The 25919-nt window shown below is 36.3% G+C and overlaps 3 protein-coding genes and 1 pseudogene across 4 annotated transcripts in view; 3 read left to right on the forward strand and 1 right to left on the reverse strand.

Moving 5' to 3' along the window:
• LOC120125663 lies at positions 1 to 12891 on the reverse strand. 2 transcript variants are annotated; one of them, XM_039144034.1, is made up of 5 exons: positions 12887 to 12891; positions 682 to 943; positions 491 to 592; positions 235 to 399; positions 1 to 136 (listed from the first exon to the last, which is right to left on the reverse strand). In XM_039144034.1, exons 2-5 carry the CDS (start codon positions 922 to 924, stop codon positions 95 to 97), a joined length of 552 nt encoding a protein of 183 aa, XP_038999965.1. In that variant the 5' UTR covers positions 925 to 943; positions 12887 to 12891; the 3' UTR covers positions 1 to 94. The 2 variants fall into 2 exon arrangements, with proteins under 2 accessions (XP_038999965.1, XP_038999964.1); XM_039144033.1 differs by lacking the exon at positions 12887 to 12891 and adding an exon at positions 6711 to 6715.
• Positions 5674 to 8555, forward strand: LOC120125660 (annotated as a pseudogene).
• Positions 8860 to 11545, forward strand: LOC120125661 (probable receptor-like protein kinase At2g23200). The gene is given in 4 exon segments (XM_039144032.1): positions 8860 to 8967; positions 9040 to 9846; positions 9849 to 10685; positions 10688 to 11545. Coding segments are annotated over 4 exon segments (2382 nt in total). The 5' UTR covers positions 8860 to 8960; the 3' UTR covers positions 11419 to 11545.
• The window catches only part of LOC120125664 (microtubule-associated protein RP/EB family member 1A-like), a 20476-nt gene continuing 6113 nt past the window's right edge, over positions 11557 to 25919 (forward strand). The window contains exon 1 of the mRNA XM_039144035.1: positions 11557 to 11567. The gene's annotated coding sequence lies outside the window, so the exon portion shown is untranslated. The remainder of the gene's footprint in view (positions 11568 to 25919) is intronic.

Consider the following 25919-nt stretch of genomic DNA (forward strand, 5'->3'; position numbering starts at 1 on the left):
TTGCGAGCAAAGAACACTGTTTAAACTATTCAGAAATCTTCCAGGCGTACAAGTATAATTTATTTAAGCAAAGTTGGTAACATCCAGTATTGATCTAACAACCCTCACTTCGATTAGGCTTGGAAGAAACAAAGACCTGATCATATACATACAAGCAAAACTGTTTTGATGATCTTCGAACAAATGACCCTTTTAATTCTTCTATTTGATTAAAAATAAGCCCTAAATGATTACCTGATCTTCTTCAAGGGTGGGAATCCAGTCATTTGTTGCTGGGTTGCTTTTGAAAACTGGCTTGTTGGTTGAATTCCCAGCACCCTGTCCATTTCCCAGCTGAATACCATCATATTCATTAGCTTCAGCTCCTTCTTTCATCACTCTTATAAACCCACTTCCTGTCTGTCATAAAAAAGACAAGACGCTTCAGGGTTCATACAAAACAATATCACTGTAGGAGGATAAAAGCTCAAGACACATAAAAAAAGGAAACCGTGTGATGCTCTTTGTCAATGGAATTCATCTCCCTGTAATATTCTGTCTCCACAAATTCATCTTGTTCCACTGTAACCCCCCCCCCCTCTGAAATCTTCACCTAAAGAAATCAAAATACAGAATTGAAACAAAGGGACCCAAAAGAGAAAGGGTGATAATGAATCTAAAACGTTAAGGAATTGTGCATACAAGGGACTGAGATTGAAGGGATCGTAACTTGTCGAGCTCGGGTATGGTTTGGTCGACGTCTGAAGGGAGATTGGAGGAGGTGGTTGATGCTAAATCTGGTTCACTCCTGTTGGGCTTGGTGGGTCGTTTTGGGACCATCGATTCGAACTGAGCTCTTACTTGATTAGTGATTTGCTGTTGTTGATCAGCGTCCAAAACTTCATCGCTCCGGCTTGGTTTAGTCGCCATCCATTGACCCACCATCTTGATCTTGGTTTTTTTTCTTGCAACTCTTGTTGTTAGATTGTACGAGAAAGAGGAATAAAAAAATTTCAACGCATTATCTCGGCAAAATCAAGGAGATAATGTGTTAAAAAAAATTTTTCACGAAATGATGTCCTCGTCAGATTAATTGTTCAGATGAGGTGATCTCTACAGTCTCCATATAAGTCACCAGGTGCTTCGAACGACGTCCATGAGGTAAGTCGCCATGCAATCCAGGCCAATGGTCGCCATGCAGGTCCATGCACAGGAATAAATGTTTAGTCGTTTGGCAGCCGACTCATTGCTTAAACAAGCAGAAAGCAAACAAGCACAAGCCAAAGACAAATCAATGAAAGTGGACAATATCATATTAATAATACTGCATCTTAGGCTGGAAAATGGCAAAACTCACGATATAATGCTTTCAAAATAAATAATTCACGAGATAATGCACTCCCCATATTATTTGCTGAAATAGGGTGAAAGCCACAGTGTTTGTCGTAGGTCGCTGGGAGGGCATGGCGACCTATGTGTTGGGGACGTTAAAACGTCCATTATCTATGTGCAGCTCGCCGGGAAGCTATGAGAGAGATTGCATGCGCCATGTACGTCCCAACACGGTGGGCATCCGAGGCCATCCGAGAAGCTATGCGAGAGCATCCGAGGCCATCCGACCGAGGCCATCCGACCGAGGGCATCCGACCGAGGCCATCCGACTGAATTATGTGAGGGCATGCGAGGATAGCCGAGCGAGCTATGCGAGGGCATCCGAGCGAGCTAGCAAGGGTAGGTCGCCCGGAGTGCATGGCGACCTACAAGGTCGCCAGGAGTGCATGGCGACCTACAAGGTCGCCAGGATTGCATGGCGACCTACAAGGTCGCCCGGAGGGCATGGCGACCTATGCTTGGGGACGTGCATGTGCCATGCAACACATTCATTTTCTCTGTGTGTTCGTCGTCGGGAAGCTGGCCACGTAGTAGGTCGCCCGGAAGGCATGGCGACCTACGGCCAATACTGTATTTCACCCTATTTGAGCAATTAATATTGGGAGAGCATTATCTCGTGAAATAATTTGTTCGAGAACATTATCTTGAAAGTTTAGCCCTGGAAAATACTAAATACTCATTCAATATAAAGAAATAAAAGGTCTAATCATGTTTTCAGTCGTTGTACTATTCAACTATTTAAAATGTAGTCCCTCTAATTTAAATCTAAGTATTTTCACCCTTCTAAAAACTAATATTTCTTTTTAAATGTTTTTAGTCTTTGTTTAAATGAAGAATTATAATTTTCAACCTTTTGAAAAATAAAAAAGTTGATTTACTTTTTTTTTGTTTATCAATTGATATTCGATCAATTGATCGATTATTTCAGACTAGATTTTACATAAACTCATTTTAAAAATGGCATTGTCATATTAATTTATTTCATTCACAAAATTCCAATTATCTAAAATATTATAATTGTATCTCAGAACAAACATAAATTTCTAATTTCACTTGATTAGTACAGAACACGTGAAAAGTTTAATAAAAAATAAAAATATTCAACCTGAAATCTCTGGTTCTGAATTCAAGATTATAAGATTTTGAAAAACTGAACTGTGTTGATTTTTCTTTCTACTTGTATGACTTCAATAACACTTTATATCACATAATTCAATTTAGTACGTATCTTCAGGCATTTGCCAAGCATGGACTACATGGCGACCTTTGGGGGCTGCATGGATTGCATGGCGACCTACCTAGGTCGTTGGGAGTGCATGGCGACCTGGTAGGTCGCTGGGCGTGCATGGCGACCTACCCCATCTAACAGGGACGTCGCCCGGAGCACCTGGCGACCTATATGGGGACTGTAGAGATAATGCGTTGAAATTTTTTTTTTCACGAGATGGTGCCCTCGTCAGATTAATTGCTCAGATGGGGTGATCTCTACAGTCCCCATATAGGTCGCCAGGTGCTCCGGGCGACGTCCCTGTTAGATGGGGTAGGTCGCCATGCACGCCCAGCGACCTACCAGGTCGCCATGCACGCCCAGCGACCTAGGTAGGTCGCCATGCAATCCATGCTGCCCCCAAAGGTCGCCATGTAGTCCATGCTTGGCAAATGCCTGAAGATACGTACTAAATTGAATTATGTGATATAAAGTGTTATTGAAGTCATACAAGTAGAAAGAAAAATCAACACAGTTCAGTTTTTTAAAATCTTATAATCTTGAATTCAGAACCAGAGATTTCAGGTTGAATATTTTTATTTTTTATTGAACTTTTCACGTGTTATGTACTAATCAAGTGAAATTAGAAATTTATGTTTGTTCTGAGATACAATTATAATATTTTAGATAATTGGAATTTTGTGAATGAAATAAATTAATATGACAATGCCATTTTTAAAATGAGTTTATGTAAAATCTAGTCTGAAATAATCGATCAATTGATCGAATATCAATTGATAAACAAAAAAAAAGTAAATCAACTTTTTTATTTTTCAAAAGGTTGAAAATTATAATTCTTCATTTAAACAAAGACTAAAAACATTTAAAAAGAAATATTAGTTTTTAGAAGGGTGAAAATACTTAGATTTAAATTAGAGGGACTACATTTTAAATAGTTGGATAGTACAATGACTGAAAACATGATTAGACCTTTTATTTCTTTATATTGGATGAATATTTAGTATTTTCCAGCCTAAGATGCAGTATTATTAATATGATATTGTCCACTTTCATTGACTTGTCTTTGGCTTGTGCTTGTTTGCTTTCTGCTTGTTTAAGCAATGAGTCGGCTGCCAAACGGCTAAACATTTATTCCTGTGCATGGATTGCATGGCGACCTTTGGGGGCTGGATTGCATGGCGACCTACCTAGGTTGTTGGGCGTGCATGGCGACCTGATAGGTCGTTGGGCGTGCATGGCGACCTACCCTATCTAACATGAACGTCCGGAGCACCTGACGACCTATATGAGCAATTAATCTGACGAGGGCACTATCTCGTGAAAAAAAAATTTCAACGTATTATCTCGTTGATTTTACCTGTTGAGGTGGGTCGGCGACCTTAATAAATATAGAGCGAATATAAAAATCGAAACAATGGGCTTCAAATACTGCTTACATTAACATTTTCGGCCTGAGCATCTGTCAAATTCCATATTTCTGACTTGAATTCAAGAATGGTAAGGTAGGTGGTGTAATTGTTGAACTGAACAGTAGGGTCAGCCAAATTTGATTTCATTCGAAAAAGTTATAATTTTTATATACTCAATTTAAATTGATTTTGAGTTATAATTTTATAAAATTAATTCAACTAAAAATATTTAAATTTAAATCTTATATAACTTGATTAATTTAATTTTTTTAATAATTAATAGATTAATTTTCAAATTTTGATCAAATCTTTTAGTTTTATATAAAATATACATAACATATGTTAAATATGAAAAAAATATAAATGTATATATATATATATATATATATGATACAAAACTTTCAACAAACCGTCCTTTATTTTATCATCTCACTGTCCCACCACTACAACAAGTGATGCAAATTATTCCATGAACCACCTTGGACAATCACAGTTTTTTTATTTAATCAAATTGTTATAGCCCAAACATTTCATAAAAATTTAATATGCAATAAGCATCCGAGTTTGAACAGATAAGAGTGGAAAACCGATTAGCTTGTGCTTTGCCATAGGTTTGAGGATTTGCCATTTCCAACATTTAATACAACTTTTTACTACCGTGTTAAGATATTGTTTTCTTTAAAAAAAATTAAATTCAAATAATTGTATTTATAAATATATATGTCATTAATATCTAAAAATATTTTAAATATATATTTTATTATAATCATTTTAGATTATTAAAAAATAATATATCTTGTAAAATTCACGCATACACTTACTGATGTACTTTACAAAATAAATTGAGTAAAATTTATAGGGACTAAAATGCAATGAATTACTTAAACCAAATGGCGCAAGAAATATAAAAAGTCGTTGTCCAAAAACGACAAGAAACCATCAACCCTCGTGATTAATAAAGAAACTCATTGTCAACCGCAAAACTTTTGAGATAATGTTCTAGAAAGAAATTAATTCACGATATAATGCACTCTCAAGATTAATTACTTAAATATGGTTAAATTTACAGTGTTGGTCATAGTTCGTCATATCTTCCGGGCGACCTACTAGATCGTCATGTCTTCTCGGCGAGCTACGAGAGATTACATGTGTCATGCACGTCCCAACACGTTGGGCATCCGAGGCCATCTGACCGAGGCCATTCGAGCGAGCTATGCGAGGGCAGCCGAACGAGCTATGTAAGGAAATTCGAGGGCAGCTGAGCAAGCGAGCAAGGGTAGGTCACCCGGAATGTATGGCGACCTACAAGGTTGTAGATCGTCTAGAGAGCATGGCGACCTTGTAGGTCGCCCGGAAGGCATGTCGACCTGTGTGTTGAGACGTGCATGTGTCATGCAACACGTTCATTCTCTCTGTGAGTTCGTCGGAAAACTGACCACATAGTAGATCGCTCGAAAGGCATGACGACTTTACGACAAACACTATAAATTTCAACCTATTAAAATAATTAATCTAAAAAATACATTATTTCGTGAATTAATTTCTTCCCTAATATTATCTCGAAAGTTTTGATCATTATCGACTAATATCACTGCTGTTGAACAAAGAAAGGTCAAAAACGGTAGGTTTTCAGAACAATGAATAGTGTCTGTTAATAATGCCGTCAGCAGATTTAATACTGTAGAGAAATATAGATATTTCCTCTGTACTAAACTATTTCGCTTGGCAATATTAGAGGACCTGAATCTTTTTATCTTTTCAACTGAGATGTATCCTGTAGAACACGAATCATAGTCAGTTCGTCAACCAAAGTCTTCCTCTGTACCCATTATTCTCCTTCACCAAACCTTGTTCTTAGCCGCCCTTAGATTGCTATGGAAAATCGGCTGATTCTTGCCTTTGTTTTTTTGCCTTTGTTTCTTCTTCAGTTAAACCCTGTTTTGGTTCTCTCAGTACCATATGTTTTCCCAGAAAAATACTTCATCAACTGTGGGTCAGATTCTCCCGAGACACAAGGAGTTAAGAAATTTGTGGGTGACGAAAACCCAAACTCCTTTTCTGTGGCCAATGGAAAACCGATCACACACACAACCCGGCAGTCATCATCAAACTCGGTTCTTTATCAAACAGCTAGGTTTTCAACTGATCCTTTTTCCTACGAACTCGACGACACCGGTGACGAAGGCCTGCATGTAGTACGTCTCCATTTCTTTCCTTTTGCTCATCTAGGGGATGCCTTGTTCAATGTTACAGCTTCAAGTAAGTCTCTGTTATCCAATTTCAGTGTCAGAAACACTACTTCTTTCCCTGTGATTAAGGATTTCTTAGTGCCTATAAGTTCATTTAAGTTCAAAATCCACTTTATCCCTGCAAACCAATCATCTATGGCCTTTGTGAACGCCATAGAAGTCTTCCTTGTTCCAAATCTCAAGGATAATCGAACTCATCTGAGCCCTGCAGGAAGACTGGGTCTTTACCAGGGTTTGCCCTCTCAGTTGCTTAGAACAGTTCATAGAGTTGCTTTTGGAAGTCAGACCCAATCCATTACTGACTCAGAGGTAGTTGCATCAGAATGGGTAGCTGATAGAGATTACATAGTTGTTGGAAATTGGGCAACAAATTACCCTTATCAAACGATTAGGCTACGCTATGATGAACAATTTCCACCAAATAGTGAAAACTATAATGCAGCCTCTCAAAACTTTACCCCTGATCGTGTCTATAGAACTTGCAAAGAAGTAAGGCTGCATGACAATCAGACGTCAAATTCTCACAACATTACTTGGCATTTCAATGTCAGTAAGAATGCCCAGCATTTTGTTCGAGTCCATTTCTGTGATATTATTAGTCAATCACCCAACACTGTCCAATTCGGTCTCTTTATATACAATAACTTCACCCAACAAATCGATCCTTACCAGTATAATATCATCAACACGGCCGTTCCATTCTATTTGGATTTCGTGGTTGACTCTGGTGAATCGGATTTCATTAGTGTTGGTGTCGTTGCTTGGGCTAACTCAACCGGTGATAAGTTTGCTTACCTGAATGGACTCGAGATCATGGAGTTCATCACTGAACCAGGTCTGGAGCTAGAGATTAGAGGGCCAAAAAGGAAGACTTTAGTGTATATCATAGTTGGTTCTGTCGCTGGGTTTGTTGTTATCTGCTGTACTTTGTTGGTGGCTTTCTTGTTGTTTAAGAAACGAAGAAAAGCTAAAGCTTTGGAACCAATGGCTTCATACGGTACCCTTCCTTTCAGAGGAGCAAGCCCTTACATCGGAATAAGCTCAAAATCTGGCCATCCCCCTCCTGTTCCGAACTTAAACCTGAAGTTAAAGATGCCTTTTGCTGAAATATTAGAGGCAACCAAAAACTTTGATGCTAAATTCTTGATTGGGGAAGGAGGCTTTGGGAAAGTCTATAAAGGGATTCTACGAAATGGTCTCCAAGTTGCAGTCAAAAGAAGTGAGTCCAAACATGGCCAGGGTCTTCCAGAATTCCAAACGGAGGTCATGATTCTGTCCAAGATTCGACATCGCCATCTTGTGTCCCTGGTCGGATATTGTGATGAAGGGTCTGAGATGATACTGGTTTATGAATTCATGGAGAAAGGGACTCTCAGGGATCATCTTTACAAGATGCAAGGGAACCCTGAGAAACCTTCTTCATTATCTTTATTGACATGGAGGCAAAGGCTCGAAATTTGTATCGGTGCTGCAAAGGGTCTCCATTATCTTCACACCGGTTCAGATGGAGGAATCATTCACCGTGATGTCAAGTCCACAAACATCTTGCTTGGTGAAGAATATGTAGCAAAAGTTGCAGATTTTGGGCTTTCGAAATCCGGCCTTCTCGATCCAGATGGGTTCAGCACGGGCATCAAGGGCAGCTTCGGGTATCTTGATCCTGAGTATTTTAGATGTCTTCAGTTTACTGAAAAATCCGATGTTTATTCTTTCGGTGTTGTACTCCTTGAAGTACTCTGCGCTAGACCAGCTATCATTAACTCGCACTGGAAGGAGGAGATAAACTTAGGAGAGTGGGGAATGATTTGGTTAAACAAGGGGGAACTTGAAAAGATCATTGATCCTTTAGTGACTTCCCAGATCAATCCTAATTAATTGAGAAAATTCAGTGAAATAGTTGAGAAATGCCTGAGGCCAACTGGATCCAGCAGGCCAACAATGCTCGACATCTGCTGGGACTTGGAATACACATTGCAGTTACAGCAAACTGCGGTGCATCGAGAACCTCACGAGGACAGCACCATCGATTCCTCTTTCAACATGTCGTCAAGACCTTTTCAGCGACTGCCTTCGAACAACTACCCAATCGAGAAAGTTGATGTGCCTTTGGAAAAAGATGATGGTTCAGACATAACAGAAAGTGGTGTATTCTCCCAGCTGAAGATTGATGATGGCAAATAGTCTAATTCGGCTGGTAATTTGTCTTCTTAGTCATTAGGACTGTACTGATGTTGTATTTATCTTCTGTTGTCTAAAAAACTATCTTAGAAGTGTATTCATTCGGTGAAGATATTGTCGTATATATTAACCATGTAATCTGGAAATCCTGAAGATAATTTATTTAATTTTGATGTCGATTCAAATAATAGGACATGAATAATAAAAGAATTTGAATTTTAAAATAGATTTATTAATTTAAATTCAAATATTCACCCTACCTGTTGATGCTGAACCATATAGTTCCACCAAAATGCACGTTAATTCACCTTGGACGCTTCCTATATATTTTTGATAAATTGAGAAGTATTTTCTAAACTTAAATTGACAAATTGCTTAGGGTTTTTCTCAGAGCCTGTTTTGGTCCATAAGTCTACAGTCTCCTTATGTTGACTTGTCTTGAACCTTTCAAATAATCATTTTGATTCACATAATGTCATTAGACTGAGTGAAAGAGAGAACATTCTGCAAAATTACTGCAAATCAATGGAGGATAAGGTTCATCAACCTCTAATTCTTCTTCTTTTTCTAGTCTTCTTCTCATCATTTCAACTACCCTCTTCAGCATACACTCTTCCAGACAAGTATTTCATCAACTGTGGATCCAACATCAACTTAAACATTGCTTCTCGGACTTATGTCGGTGACATGAATTCTAGGCTTGTCTCCTTTACCAAACAGAAGAGTATTGTCTTTGACAACAAGCAGGCATCAAAGACACCATCGGATTTGTATCGAACGGCAAGAACTTTCGGGCAGAAGTCTTCGTACGTGCTTGAAATCGACAGTAAAGGTTCTTATCTGGTACGTCTTCATTTCTTCAGTTCGATGAGTCTCTCTGCTGCTGTTTTCGATGTTTCAGCTTCTGGTTCCGTGCTCTTACATAATTTCCCAGTCCAAAACAGTAACAACACTGCTGTAATAAAAGAATTCATTTTAAGCATTCCTATAGGTGACTTTTCAATCAACTTTGTACCTCAAGGATCTTCTTTTGCGTATGTAAACGCGATCGAGGTCTTTCCGGCTCCTCCGGACTTTATTAATGATGAAGCTAGCAATGGTAACAAGGGTATACGCTCTCAAGCTCTGCATACAATTCATAGGATTAATGTCGGAGGCACTACTCTTACACCGCAAAACGACACTTTATTGAGAACATGGCTTCCTGATGATGATTATCTGCATAATCCACAGAATGCAAAGAACAACCACGTTTTAGCAGGTCAACCTAACTATTTGGCTCCGGTTAACAAATTTATTGCACCAGCTCCTGTATATATGACTGCTAAAGAGATGAATATAGAATCAAACAACTTCAATATAACATGGTCCTATGAGGTAACTCGGAATGCTCGGTACTTGGTTCGGGTTCACTGAGTAACTTCCAGTTTCTGCTCTATATAGATAGCTACTTGATCCAGAAAATCAATCCTTACAAAATAACGGGGCAATTGGTAACTCCATTTTATGTCGACTTTGTGGTTGATTCTGATGATTCAGGATTCATGAACATCTCCATCGGACCTGATAGTAGTTCTTCGATGCAAACAGCTTTTCTAAATGGGGTTGAGATAATGGAAATGGTGGGAGTATCTGCCTTTGCTACTGTTAGTGTTAAGCCGAAACAGAAGTCTGCCTTTGTTATTATCGGTCTGGTCCTTGGAGGTCTAGTTCTTGTCTGCACCTTTGGAGGTCTGTTATGTATTAGATTAAAATGCAGGAAGTCGAAATCTGTTGAAACTCCGAAGTGGCCACCGTTAACTGCCTATAAAGAAAGCACTCACAGTAATAGGAAGATGTCTCAACAGTCAAAGCTAAGCAGAGAGGGCACCGCCAGTGCCTCACCAGTCCCTGATTTGAATCTGGGTTTGAAGATACCATTGTTTGAGATTCAGTTAGCCACCAGCAACTTTGATACGAAGTTGCTGATTGGTAAGGGTGGATTCGGTGATGTCTACCGAGGAACTCTTAGAACTGGCATCAAAGTGGCTGTGAAATGAAGCAAGCCAGGGTCAGGTCAAGGCCTCCCAGAATTTCAGACAGAGATCATGGTTTTATCCCGAATTCATCATCTTCATCTTGTTTCCTTAATCGGATATTGTGACGAAATGTCTGAGATGGTCCTGGTGTATGAGTTCATGGAGAAAGGAACTCTAAGGGAACACCTATACAACTCAGAACTGCCTAGCTTACCATGGAAGCAAAGGCTTGAAATTGCATTGGTGCCGCAAGGGGACTTAATTACCTTCACAAAGGTGCAACAGGAGGCATCATTCACCGTGATGTCAAATCGACAAACATCTTGCTTGATGGGAACCTTGTGGCGAAAGTAGCCGACTTTGGCCTTTCGAGGTCAGGGCCACCTGATCAGTCCCATGTTAGCACAGATGTTAAAGGAACTTTCGGTTATCTCGATCCCGACTACTTCAGGACACAACAGCTGACAGAGAAATCTGATGTTTATTCGTTCGGTGTAGTTCTCCTCGAGGTGCTGTGTGCAAGGCCAGCTATCGATCCTACACTTCCAAGAGACCAAGTTAGCCTAGCCGAATGGGGAATCCTATGCAAGAAAAAAGAACTGCTAGAGCAGATTATCGATCCCTCCATAAAACTTCAGATCAATCCCAACTCATTAAGGAAATTTGCAGATATTGTGGAGAGATGTTTGGAAGAAGATGCTGGTGATAGGCCTACCATGAGTGATGTGGCATGGGACTTGGAGTATGCTTTGCAGCTTCAGCAAACTGCAGTTGTACAACAGCCACACGAGGACAGCACGTCCAATGTTTCTGCCATGTTGCTGGCGTCCGTTGTCCAGTGTTTGCCTTCAATGACTGCTCAGTTTCACAGCAATGATAAGTCCATTATAAGGGAGGATGACTCCGATTCAGTCCCATCAGCAAGTGAAGTTTTCTCCCAGTTGAGAATCAACGATGCCAGATAAATCGATCGGTTTACAACCCACCTCTTTGCCAATTTAACTTTCATTAAGTTATATCTGAAATCAAATTGTCAGTTCTCTATTAATGTTTGAACTGGTAGAGTTCATAGATTTACTAGATACCAGCTAGTTAAATTGTACTACAAGAGATTGTTTCTGAGATATAAAGGGAAATATTTAAAATCTTATGATATTCATATGCCTTAGTAGGCCTAACGTACCATTTTTACTCATTCTTCTTACCTTACCAAGGAGAAACAAAATAAAAGTCATTGTGATGGAATAGATAACTTGTGTTGCAAGACAATATTCCGGGTTTCAGTGAAACTACAAAGGTTTCTTTAGCGTGGGAGATAACGGGGGAAGCTATGGGTTGCATCCCGGAACACCAAAATCCGGAAAGTGATGATCGGTCGAAACAAAGAGTATTGTTGCAGCGGTTATACCGATCACTCGGTTGAAGATCGAATCTGATTCATTATGCTTTACTTCATTTGCAATGCAAACGCACCACAAATCATGGGGCTCTGATATTGATAGTAATCTACAGATAATATAAGAAACACAGCCTGTTTTGAAGTTGGAAAGGAAACAACAAAGCCAAAAACACTAGAAAATTAGTGTTTGCAACTTATAAAATACTCCATAATTTGAGAGAGAACAAATAATACTCTCTTTTTAACATGAAATATGCATCCCTAGGAAAGCCCTAACAATTCTTTGAGACATTTGCTATGACATCTACAAGACAGAATCAATAAATCTTCTAAAACTGTACCCATAAATACATAGCTTATAACATATACCACACCCCTCACCAATTACAAACCAGAAGAACTGGAGAAAAAATTAACATGAATCTGTAGGATAAATAACTAATGACCAGGGCCTTTTCTACTAGGTCCAGCAACAATATCAGTCGCCACTATCTTATCTTCTAAAACCCGACCCCTCCCATTTTCAGTCGAATCCAAACTGACTCGAACACCGATCGTTTTTATAGACCTAAGAGGCCTACAACAATCAACAGAAGCCGATTCCGAAAGAACAACCATGAACAATACAAGGAGGAGGAGACAGAAGCGTCTCATTGTGAACTAGATTGTTCTTGGGGACTATTGAGTCTTAAGGTCGATAGTCGGAAGCCTCCCCTTTGTATAATATAAGTTTCTTTAAAGGACTTTCAAAATATTCTGTCAATAAAGTGTGGAGCCAAAAAGAATGGTTAAGCTGAGCATCTCCATTGAATGAGGTACCTTCACCTTTTTATAACAATGGGGTTTGTTCTGAGTGGCCAATTAAAGGACGGTTTAAGGCTTTTTGAAGTTGTTCCATCAATGGAAGCTGTATTTGACTGATTTCCCCCCCCCCCATTTTTTATTAGTATTTTTTTGTGATCGTAAAGAGACGCTAAGTTGGAAAAGCTAACTAGTTTTACATTCACATCTTGTCTTTTTCAGAACTCTTATACTTTACAGCTCGTCTCCAATTCTGGAAACCAAAGTAGAACCTTAATAGTAATTCGGGTTTGATTTTAACAGTCTAAAAAACATAGTTTTGGTAGAAAAAGATGTTACTTTACTAGTACAATTTTAGGGTTGAAAGCTGTGGATGCCCACAAGGAAGATAGGTGTGGTATTCAAAGATGAAACAAATAATTTGGAAAGGAATAACGGGGGCGATAGAAAATGAGAGGTGGAAAGAAAGAACAAAAAGTAGACATCATTGGTTATTCTTGATGCCTTTTCATTGGTAAAGGAAAGTGAAATCACATAGCCCGACAAGGACGAACCATTTTTTAAGTTTGAAAGTGTTTTATGCTCCAGACTCGGAGCTGTGTACGTCCTACTCTTACTCACCTAATACATACCGTATTATAGTTGTCAGATACACCTCCCAAGCAGTATGTGTTTGAGTCTTTCATTTTATCTTCCAACTTTTACATCACACCCCATATATGAGTATATATTGTTCGTACAACAGATGTAGATTATATTAACAATTCAATTTATATTTGTTTTATTCTTAATACGGTACAATTTATGTTATATAAATTAAACTATATCAAATTATGATAATATAACTAATTAATAGCTATTGAACATCGGTGTTGACTGAGGGATGGAGGTGAACAAAATGGTGGCGTTAAATTAAGCATGTATGAATATAATTTTCCAGAGAAAGAGCCAACCAATGTGGGGAATCTAATATGAGAGAAGGTGAACAAAAGAAAACCTTAATTAATTGGTCCCCAAGAATTGGAGGGTCGGGGGCTGTTCCATATGTTAAAAAACACAATACAAAAATAGTAAAAGGAAACTGATGCTAAGACATCAACGTGACAGTAGTTAATGCTCTAGTGATCATTTTGTGATAAATCAATACTATAATATAACTTTTAAAAGTTGAATGGTTAAAATAAAAAAAAAAACAATAGTGGTCAGCGATAAAATTTGCCCTAAATTAAATTATTCACTTTAATCTTTATTATTAGTTTTATGTCAATTTTAATCATAACTATTGTAATAAATGACACCATAATACACTATAATGGGCTCAAATTAACAGGTAATTTTTTGCTTATGCAAAATTTTAAAATGATTTATACTTGATTTCAAATTAAAAGTTTAAGTAAGATTAGGGTTTGGAATTTAATATTGTGAATGAAATAAATTGAGTTGAGAGAATCGTCTTTATAATAAACATCTATGATATTTTCTTCCAATTAACTGATTAATACATAAGATACCGATAATTATATATTAGTTATATAAAATCGTTGCTTAACGGCTTAGGTTATGTGCATCAAAGATTGTATTTGCTTTTTTTCTATGCAAATTTGAAAGTATAGGATTAAATTGATCACAATTAAAATGGAGGGCACAAAAAGAATATTCCAATTTAGTTTGGACCTGTCAAAAATTATACCAGTAGTCACACGTTGCAAATTGCAATCATTCATTCCCTCAAAATTCCAATTGGTAGGTACGCACTTCAGCTGGACCTTAGCCAATCCATGAAGAAATTTATGAAGAATTACAATCCCATGAAATATTCTGATTGCCCGCTTATGGTAGTTTTAGATATAAAAACATAATACAAATATATTATATTCAATAAATATAAAAAGATGCATTTAAAATGTATATTAAGTTGTTATTTAATTACATATCAAATAACTTGAGTGGTTAAGAGATTGTTATTATTCTTTAAAGTTTTGGATTTGAGCACCACATGTGTAATGACATAAACGTTTATTTTCAAATGGTTGATAGTCTTTGAATATCTATTATATTGTATTTGCCCAATTTATGTATTTATTAAAACAATAATATTCTATTTATTCTTTGCTTTGCGCCACCTACAATTTTTTTTATTTGTATTGACTGACAACGCCATTGATTTTAATGTTATTCATCGATTGTCAATATTTATTATTTTTTTTTATTTTTTTATATCGCATTTTTTACTTTTTTTATTTTAATAATTTTATTTTATGACATGATTTCATATATCTTTATGACACTTTTTTTTATGTCTTTTGACATATTTTTTGTATTTTTATTGGTCATTTTCATCAATTAATTTTCTCATTGTTGGATTTGATATCGTTCCGATTGATCAAGACACCTATTTGTTATCCTATTGATCTGTCCTACTTTGGACTCTTATATTGGATTTGGATATGCGATTTATGTTTGGAGATGATTTTCTCACGATGTTCGTTCTGATTTACGATTTTCAATGTCTTTCAGTAGCTAGATCTCCTTTTGTGGTTTGTTTGTCAATACAATCAAATCTATTCGTATTAATATTTTGTTCGAATTTTTTGGATTAGTTTTTTACCTTTTCTTTGTGTGATTCTTATATGATTTTTGATAACTAATTTCTAGTATTAATGTTATGAAAAATATCTTGTGTACTTAATTTGTACTTATAATTAAAATCTTCGTGATAATTTTAAATTTTTATTCTTTTTCAATAAAATTAGTTGTTTCTATTGGCGTAAATAAAACAATTAAACCTGTTCGAAAGGTATTGACGATGAGGTTTTACCCTCCTTGATTCACAATGAAGTTTTGGTGTGGGCATGACTGATTTTATGGGCTTTTAGTGAAATTAAGGTCCAATCTATAATTGAAAATTCAAAGACCATACCATTTTTGCTGAACTGAGATATTAGAATGCCCAGCGACATTAGCAGCATCTTCATAGGTCATATAAAATAATAATAAAATATTAAGATTATGTGTATTTTCATCAAACTTATTATATTATATATATACAACAATAATTTTTTATTTTTTATAAACTATTAAAATTATTATTCATATAAAAATTATATTATAAAAATGAGAAAATAACCCCAGTGACCAAAAATGCCTTATAATATACGAATTTAACCAACTTTTTTTGGATTTGCCAAAATGAACAACAAATTCGCAACGCGAATTCTAATTTCGCAACCAAGTTTCCAATTTCGCAACGCGAATATGTAAATTGCATTGCGATTTTCCAAATTCGCGTTGCGATTTTCCAAATTCGTAACGCGATAATCAAATTCGCAACACGAAAGTCAAATTCGCAACTGAATTTCAAATTCGCAACAGGTTTTAGTTTTGCAACACAAATGTTTTGGGTATATAACAACGCAGCAGCAGCAACTCATAACCTAAATCCCTAAATCGCAACTCATTCCATCTCCATCTATCACTCTCTCCGGCGACATCCGTTCCTATATCCAACGACATCCTTCCCCATCTCTATTTTTTTATATATAATTTTATTTTTATATAATTTTTCAATGATTTCTCTCCTAAATTATCAATTATCAACTTAATAAATGTATGTTTTTCTCTAAGTTAGTGATGATATCTAGTTTATAGCTCGTTTGTTTAGTAAATTAATTTACAATTTTTAGAATGAAATCATCTAATGTTGATCATGTTTGGATAGATTTGTGTTTTGGAGGGTCATGGGAGAATGTTCATGGTGTTTTACAATATGTGCCTTTACCAATGAATCTTCAACTAAAAATGTCTTTAAAAAAGTTAACTTATGAAACTCTAATGTTACGTGTTGCAAATAAATTGAATTTAGAGCCTCTAAGTGGATTTAGGCTATTTTTATCTGAGAAAAGGTAAAGTTTATTTGTTAACCGACAATGAAGATGTTGAACGATTCATTGCTTACATTAGTGTTTCGCAAGAAGATGATGTTACATTGTATGTTGTTGAACCTAGAAGTAGTGAAGTTGGGTCAGTAGCGGGTAGTAATCAACTTAGTTCTTCAACCCAAAATTTAATGGTTCCACCACAATTTCATCACCAAGCAAAATTTATTTCACCACATTTCCAATACCAAACACAATATCAAACACAATCTCAAAACCCACAACCTTTTTCTAATACAAATCCCAATCAACTTTCAGCACCAAATTCTGATTTTCGTATTGACAAGTTAGACGATTATGAGCCAACAAAAAAAATTGTGAGTACTAGTCAGTATTCGAAATTTGATCTTGGTCAATACCCGGACTTTGATCTTGGTCAATACTCGGATTTTGATGATGTGATGGAAGAAGAAACATACCCTGCATGTAATGATTTTGATATTGGTCAATACCCGAATTTTGATGATGAAACAACTGCTGCCGAGGAAGATGTTGTTGATGATAATGAGGAGGAAGTTACGACTGTGAATGAACATGTTGAACATCCATTCTGTAATTCATATAACCCTGAAGAAGAAGAAAAAGAAAAAGAACAAGAACAAGAACAAGAAGTCCCCGAAGAAAGGAAAAAGAAGAAAATGCCACGGGAGTATAACTGAAATATGCCAGAATTACTTTAAATATCAGAAGAAGAGTTGGTAAAGATATCAGTTGATTGTTACACAAAAGTTATTCGTATCAAGAAAGATGATTGTTTTGATACAAAGGAAGACTTGAAGATAACTTTGTATACGAAATGTGTGGAAGATGGCTATCAACTAAGAGTTAACAAATCAAGCAAAGATCGTTTCGAAACAAAGTGTATGATTGACAAAAATTGTACGTGGCGTATGATTGCAAAGAGAATAAAAGATTGCAAAATGTTTCAAGTTAGGACTTTTATTGATAAACATACATGTTCAAGAACCCAAGTTTTTCCTCACCATAGACAGGCAAACAAAAAGATGTTGGGTGGTTTTCTGGCTGAGTTAATGTTTTTGAATGGAATGGTATATCGGGGACATCAAATTATGACTGACATGAATGCTCGGTTTAATATTAGTATCTCATATTCTCAAGCTTGGAGAGACAAATATTATGCCTTGGAATTGTTGAGGGGGTCTCCAGAAGCATTGTTTGCCCAACTGCCGGCTTATTGTCACAATTTAAAGCTGAAAAATCCTGGGTCGGTAGCTCATATCAAAACAGATAGAGATGGACGCTTTGAGTTGTTGTTTATCGCCATTGGTGCTACGGTTAGTAAATCATTATAATTTTGTTGACTCGTTTTTGTTAGTTGCATGCATTTCACATTTAAATGATTATATTTCTTTTGTATATGATTTTGTAGATTCGTTCGTTTGTTACTTGCATGCGCCCAATTATTATAGTTGACGGAGCACATTTGAAAGCTCAATACCTTGGAGTAAACTTATTAGCAGTAGCCATGGATGCTAACAATGGGATACTGCCAATAGCTTACGGGGTTGGCAAATCTGAAACCTCTGATTCATGGACATGGTTTATGGGGCATCTTAGGGATTGCATAGGTCCTATTAGAAATCTGACAATCATATCCGATGCTTTTAGAGGGTGTTTCCCAGATGGTTTTCATGGACTTTGTGGTGTTCATTTGTACAGAAATCTAAAATCAAGGTCTGCTGGTATAAAAAATCACAAATGGACATATTGCAAGGTTGTAAAAGCTTATCGGGAAGTGGATTTTAATAAGCATATAAATTATTTAAGACGTGTTTTGCCTCAATGTTCTCAAACACTAGAAGATGTCGGGTTTGAAAAATGGTCAAGAGTACATCAACTTGGAGCAAGATATGGTTTCATGACGTCTAATAGTGCAGAATCAATCAACGCTCTAAGTCGTCATTCCCGGAAATTACCCATTTCTATGTTAATGGAGTTTTTTCGAGCCTCTATTCAACAGTGGTACTACAAGAAAAGAAACCATGCAGGTATTATTTCTTTAAATTCGTAACTTATCATATATTTTACTAAGTATTATTTATTTAAATTTACAGGAACATTGGAACGCCGTGTTACACCATGGACTAAAAAAAAGATAACGAAACGTGTTGTGAAGTCAACATCCTGGAGAGTTGAACCATGTTCAAACACTTTGTTTGAAGTATTGGATAATAACTTAAATAGGCTTGTCGATCTAAATGCAAAGACGTGTAGTTGTAAGAAATGGCAAACATCTGGTTATCCGTGTGGCCATGTTATAAAAGTTGCTCTTCATCTAAACCAAGCTGATTCAAGCGCATACGCTATGGATTGCTACATTACAGAAGTATATCGACAAACTTATGCCGAGATTGTATACCCATGTCCACATCCTTCTGAGTGGGACATACCAGATGACTTACAAACAGTTTTGCCACCAGTCATGGACAACAGGCTACCTGACCGACCAAAAAATCACGATCGTATACCGTCTAAAGGTGAAGAGAAGAGGATATCGACATGTAGTCGATGCAAGGAAAGTGGTCATACAAGGTTGACCTGTGGATCACTAGTGCCATCACAATCATCTTTTCCTATACCAAAAAATGAATCCTCATCAAAATCCAAAGCTCATATAGTGTCAAGCAAAAGGAAATTAAAATCGCAATCAAAATCAAAATCTCAATCACAACCAGCTTCACCTTTTGGGACTTATTAACTTAGGTGATTTTTAAATGCAAACGTTGTATTATGTGTATTTTATTTGTGAATGCATACATTTTCAGTTAGACATTCATTAGTAACTTGAGTTTGAACATTGCTATGATCTGTTCAGTTGTTATCATATTGGGATTTTCTCTTGTGTTTGATTGCTTGGATAGTTGTTCTCTTGTTTCTTCAAGTGTCCTTAGCTTATATTTATAGCTTGGAATGTGTTTGATGTTGTATGTTGCGATCAACACGAAAGTCAAATTCGCAACGCTTATTTCGTGATGCGATAGTCAAATTCGCAACGCGAAATCAAAAACCGAATTTGACTTTCGCGTAGCGAATTTGACTATCGCAACGCGAAATAAGCGTTGTAAATTTACCTTCAACATGTCTTTTTTACCTTCAACATAATACAGATTGAAAATTAAACAACAAATCAATTAAACATTGTTGTGGATACATTATTTAAACATTGTTATGGGTACATTATTTGGAAAAATAATGTTCCGGACTTCGTTAGAAATAACCCTTTTTCATCGGATTAATTTCGTTTTTGTGGGTATATTATTTGAACATTATTATGTATAAATTTGTTGTGTATGTATGTTTTGGTTTGATTATATTATATGTATATTTTCATTCAGATGAGATGAGTTGTGTATAACAAAACAATCTATCTCTTCCATGTGAGTACTTTATTCCAACCATGTGACAAGTATGACAACCCCATCAACTCACAACTCAGCTTTGAACTCAATCAATATTGTCTTTTAGCTTGATGGTTCATAAAGCATGTTACTTGAACAGTATGAATCAATTATGCAATTTCCATGTTTAATTTAACACTGTATTTCAAATTCATTTCATATGTAATTGGAGTTTGAATTTAAATTTAAATTTGAGTTTGAATTTCAATATAAATTTCGACTCCACTATAAATATTAGCCCAAGCCAATATGCATGTTATCATTGATTATTCCTAATTTCCATTGTTTTTTTCAACTTTAAACGCGAGAGAAATCCCGACCATCGTATTTTTTGGTCAACTTTAAAGCGTCAAAAACGTTTCGGGCGTATGATCTGGGTGGTATACGAGAAATACAACAAATGTCAACTAAAAATCCCGATAATTGAGGGCTACAACTTGTAATAATAACAAAAATAATAAGTACGAAATGCTTCTGAGTACCACCCAAATCATAAGTCCGAAATGCTTCCGATGCTCATCAAAATCCAAAGCTCATATGGTGCCAAGCAAAAGAAAATCAAAATCCAAATCTCATATGGTGCCAAGCAAAAGGAAATCAAAATCTACAACTTGATATGATATGATCTGTTCAGTTGTTATCATGTTGGGATTTTCTCTTGTGTTTGATTTTTTGGATAGTTGTTCTCTTTCTTCTTCAAGTGTCTTTAGCTTGTATTTATACATTGGAATGTGTTTGATGTTGTATATACATTGATGTTGTATGTTGCGATCAACGCGAAAGTTAAATTCGCAAACCGAAAATCGCGTTTCAAATTTGACTATCGAAACGCTTATTTCGCGTTGTGAATTTGTACCTTCAACAGGTCATTTTTGCCTTCAAACATAATGAGCTTGAATTTTTTAGAAACAACAAATCAACTTTTACAAATCAATTAAACAAGAAAAAAAAATTCTTATTTACAAATCAAATTAAACAAATCAACTTTTACAAATCATCTTTTACAAATCAATTAATCAAAAAATAAATCTTATTTCCTCATCAATTAAACAAATCAACTTTCAATATAAAATTCAATTAAACAAAGAAAAAAAAGTGTACTCCAGACTGTTGTTTATGCGCAAATACATTTCACGCAGCTCACTTCAGGATTAACCTGCAGAAACCAAACATTTGCTCAAACAACACTTTCTATACATCTAAAACCAACAAACAACAAATTACTGAATTCTAGGTACTTAACCAAATATTTTCAAACCAATTAAAGAGTACATATAACAACACTTGCTCAAACTTACCAATTGTTTATGTACAACTTTCAGCATGCGGATGCATGTAGGTAGCGTCTCGTATATATCGACTGGCCATATAATGCCGAAACCACAAGCCTACTGCAGCTCTATCTCTATCTGTGGGAGGTAGATATTGTATACTTCCTGTCGTCAAACGTTCCAAGTACAAGCATACGAGAGGACCACAATCCCCCTATGGCTCCCTACGTTTGTTGTGGCGTAGTCTCGTCTCTGATCATTGTAATTTTGAACTTCTTTGGCTTATTGTTTCCAGAATTTGTCCAATAATCAAGCGCATTCAAGTATTTAGCCAAATGATCGCTCCATCGCTTTGTAATAATATCTCTCAAATCAGACAATGGTATGTAATTCAACATGCTGTCATATACCATTGTCTTCAGGGATGGGAGCTGAAGCTCGACGAGAAGCCAATGACGACGTTCCAAAATAGGGATAAACACCTGCAATCATAAATAATTGCGCACATCAAATAAAATTTATGAAAACCTTTAAAATATTCAAAAAATAAATACTAACCTTATCGACCTCCCACCACGCATGATAAAGTTTAGCTTTTCCATTAGCCAACTTATATGAAGCATCTCTCTGATCCTTCAAGTGAGCTGCGTGAAAAGACGTCGGCATAATAGTTCATCGAGTATTTTTTTTATTTTCTTCAATTTCCTTATTATTAGAAGACGTGACACCCATGCATCAATATGTTGTTTTATAAAAAATACATATATTAGTGAATTTATTAATAAATTTTAAAAAAAAAAATAATCAAAATGCAATATAAGACTTACCACCCCTTCGAGATAGCCATTATCTTCAACCCCTAATAAAATACCCCACCAAGACCGATCAAGAAACAAATGATATGCATCGTCGATTTGGCATAGGTCAGAATAACACCCCTTGCTCCGCTCATGTAGATAAAAATCAATTGCGGTCTTAGCCCAAAGGGTATTATCTGTAATTATTTCCGGTAGTGTTTCCCTCTCCTCCTGAGGAATGGTACTGGCCAGTAACACATACAAAAGCCAACTCGCATCCATCATATCGGGCACGGGATGGGGTTTATCAATATGTCGACATATGACGCCATGTGAATCGGGCTCTTGAACGACGGGCGGGACCACTTGAACGATGATAGGGGCCTCTTGAACGGTGGGATGGGCTTCTTCGATGATGAGAGAGACCTCTTGAATTATAGGAGGCGCCTCTTGAATGATGATAGGTGCATCGAGCTTATTCTTACGGAGTCTTGACACTACGGAGACGTAATGCCACGTGCACGACGTCTGATGCATGAATCTCGTCGTGCAAGAAAAACCCGACGTAAAACATCTATCTTATCGGGCCGCTGAAAATAAATTAATATATAAAATCAATAAATAAATAAATAAATAATGCCGAAAAAAAGTTATTTGCATTTTTAGTATAGTATTAAACAAATTTATCTCATTGTGTAGAGTATTAACCTCATTCTGCAACAATGAAACAATCTCGCGTAAAGCGGCAACCTCATCACGTAAAGTAGACACCTCACCGCGTAGCGCACCATTGTCATCGAGTAAAAAATCCACCTCACCACGTAAAGATCGAACCTCATCACGCCATGCACCATTATCTTCACGTAAAGTATCGACCTCATGACGCAAAGCACCGACCTCATCACGTAATTCCCCTAACTCATCCCGTGGAGGTGGAGAACAGGGAGATAAATGCCGTGGCATCTTTGCCGGTCACCTATCATGAGGTGAAGGTGGAGAAGAGGCTCGGTGATGTGATGGTGGAGGTGGAGAATAGGCTCGATCAGGTGATGGCTCCGGGTGTCGAGCTGTAGAATCGGCCCGATCATGTGATGGCTCTCGAGGTGAGGGGTGCTCATCATCCGTCCCATCAAAAATCCGCTTACTAGCTTGCCACCAATCAGTGGCAAGCTCAGCCTCTTTGGGTGTCAGCCTCTGTAATGGATAGTTGGTCACCTAACAATATAAAAGCTCAAATAAAGTTAAACTTGTACTAGTAATAACTTGTTTATATGGTATTATTTGTGTGTTAACTTACATCATTCATCGTCGTATATGGGAGTAACTCTTCCCAATCCAACATGCGGATCCTTTTCCAGGTAATAGCCCTAGGAATATCATTTGATCTTTTTATCGCATAGGTATGCATGCTGGGGAAAGCCTCAAATATCCAAATCTACAAACAATATAATACACAAACATTAGTAATTGTTAAATAATTAATTATAATTTTGAAAACATTATAATATAGAAATTCTTACCTTAAAGGCCCAAGTAGCCTGTCAAAGTGTATTTAGAACCATCGCCCCACAAACTTTTTCGGTCCTCAAAGGCAGACGACAACTTCTTCCAGGTAGCTTTCCATAGATATGAACCCCACGGAAACAGGTTCCATGCATTTAGGTCCTCTACCAATAATATTAGGTCCTCGGAGATTGGTTGTCTGTCCTCTTTGCCTAAAAAGCCGGCATGCAAAAGTAATAAATGGCATACTCGGACAACATCAAGGTCATCCATCCGAGTAAAACCATATTTATCAAATAATCTCTTCAAGTCGTCAACGTGTATACTTGGCTTCGACTTTGCCAGCTCAGGAAAAACCCGATATAACCATGATGGGCGGGCGATATGACTAGTGTACTGACCTACATCATCGTGTCCGAAGCATAAACCGGTTCTCCCGCCCAAAACAAGTATACGCCAGTGCCGGAGGAAAATGAAACCATATCTCCTCATCACCACGTTGTACCCCCTCGGGTAGATCGTTAGTCATGGTCTGAAGAAACAAATGTGTCAACATAGCATCTTCACCCGTATGTTGCACTTTCAGCCATGGCCCGAAGCAAGTATCCTCAAATAATTTTCTTTGTAGAGGTGTAAGCGTCGATGCAATTTTAGTGGTTAGGCTTAATTTATTCCTTAAGGTCAATGCAGCCGAAAAAAATTTCTACAAAAACAATAAACATACCAAGTTAGATATACCAAAAACTACAAATTATATACTATAAACAGACATGATATTAAACAGTGAAAACAAAGTCAAATATGTTTCAAACTAGCACGGTATTCACCCAAGTCATTATTCCATCATAGTTCACAAAATGCATCAGATAACATTCCAGAAGTAAGCACTTGTATAAACATTTAAAAGGACAACATATAGGTTTAGTGCAGGTTCAAGGACAACATAAAGAGTAGTAGTTTATTCTTGAAACTTAAATTAGTAACATTGTAAAGTTAGTATTTGTCTTTATTTTTTTGTTGAAGTAATGTAATTCATTCAAGTTTCAATTTGCAGAATAAAAGAAGTTTCTAAAACTTAAATTCGCAACGCAAAAATGAAAATCGCAACGCGAAAATGAACATTGAATTCATTTTCGCGTTGCGAATTTGGTGTTGCGATTTAGGGTTTTTTCAACAAAAAGATAAAACAAAGACAAATACTAACTTCACAGGGTTAAAGACTAAACAGTTTAGCAGTATTGACAGCAACCGAATGAATTTAGCAATCTCAGTGAAATGGTTAATCTAATATTAATACAAAAAATTCAAAAAAATAATAATTAAAAAACTAACCATCGGTGGTTGATTTTCCATTTCTGGCCGTGAATGGTTATGAGGGTTGTTTTGAGAGATGGAGATAGACGGATTTCGTCAGAAATGGGGACGGAATTCGTCGGAGATGGGGACAGATGTCGCCGTAGAGAGTGAGAGATAGAATTGAGACTGAGTTGTGCTTTAGGGTTTTAGGTTAGAGATGATTTGCGATAATACTGTTTACATTTGTGTTGCGAAATTAATATTGTGTTTCGCGTAAAAACATTTGACTTTCGCGTTACGAATTTGACTATCGCGTTGCGAATTTGACTTTTGTGTTGCGATTTACAAATTCACGTTGCGAAATTGGAATTCACGTTGCGAAATTGGAATTCGCGTTGCGATATTGGAATTCGCGTTGCGAATTTGTTGGTCATTTTGGAAAATAAAAAAAATGGTTAAATTCATATATTATAAGGTATTTTTTGTCACTGAAATTATTTTCTCTATAAAAATTTGAAAGTCCTGAGTTTCAAAACATGTTTAAAACTCGGCAGTTGTAGTGGTTGAGGTTAATCGTCACTTGCATTTTCTTCCTTTTTTTAAATTTATAATTGATTAAAATATATAAATTTTTATTACTTTTGAGAGACTAGACTCTAGACTGATAGTTAAGGAAATTTTCGTTTTCGATCCTTCCATTTTATGTTCAGTAGTTGTCATACCGCATTTTAATATACAGTTAAGGAAAAATATTATAAAAAATATTATTATAATTTTTAATATTTCTGATAAAACGTTACTTAAAACATTATTTTTCTACAGAAAATGTTAATTTTGTTATTTAAAAACCGGTAAAAAAATAACATTTTAAGTAACGTTTAATATTAACATTTTTAATAGAAAAATAATATTTTAATATTAACATTTTAAGTAAAAAAATATTTTCTGTCACCTAAAATATTAAAGAAACATTGCCACGGGCAAAACTTTCAAGATAATGTTCTGGAAAAAATTAATTCACGAGATAAAGCACTCCCAAGATTAA

The sequence above is a fragment of the Hibiscus syriacus genome, unplaced genomic scaffold, assembly GCF_006381635.1.
Source record: "Hibiscus syriacus cultivar Baekdansim isolate YM2019G1 unplaced genomic scaffold, ASM638163v2 tig00110435_pilon, whole genome shotgun sequence".
Classification (NCBI taxonomy): domain Eukaryota; kingdom Viridiplantae; phylum Streptophyta; class Magnoliopsida; order Malvales; family Malvaceae; genus Hibiscus; species Hibiscus syriacus.

Excerpts from the sequence above, each read along its gene's own strand:
- LOC120125663 (XM_039144034.1), bottom strand. The coding sequence starts at position 924 with ATGGTGGGTCAATGGATGGCGACTAAACCAAGCCGGAGCGATGAAGTT. Across the intron at positions 400-490 it reads TTGACAAAGAGCATCACACG|ACAGGAAGTGGGTTTATAAG; the intron begins GTTTCCTTTTTT and ends TTTTTATGACAG. Across the intron at positions 137-234 it reads CCACCCTTGAAGAAGATCAG|GTCTTTGTTTCTTCCAAGCC; the intron begins GTAATCATTTAG and ends GTATATGATCAG.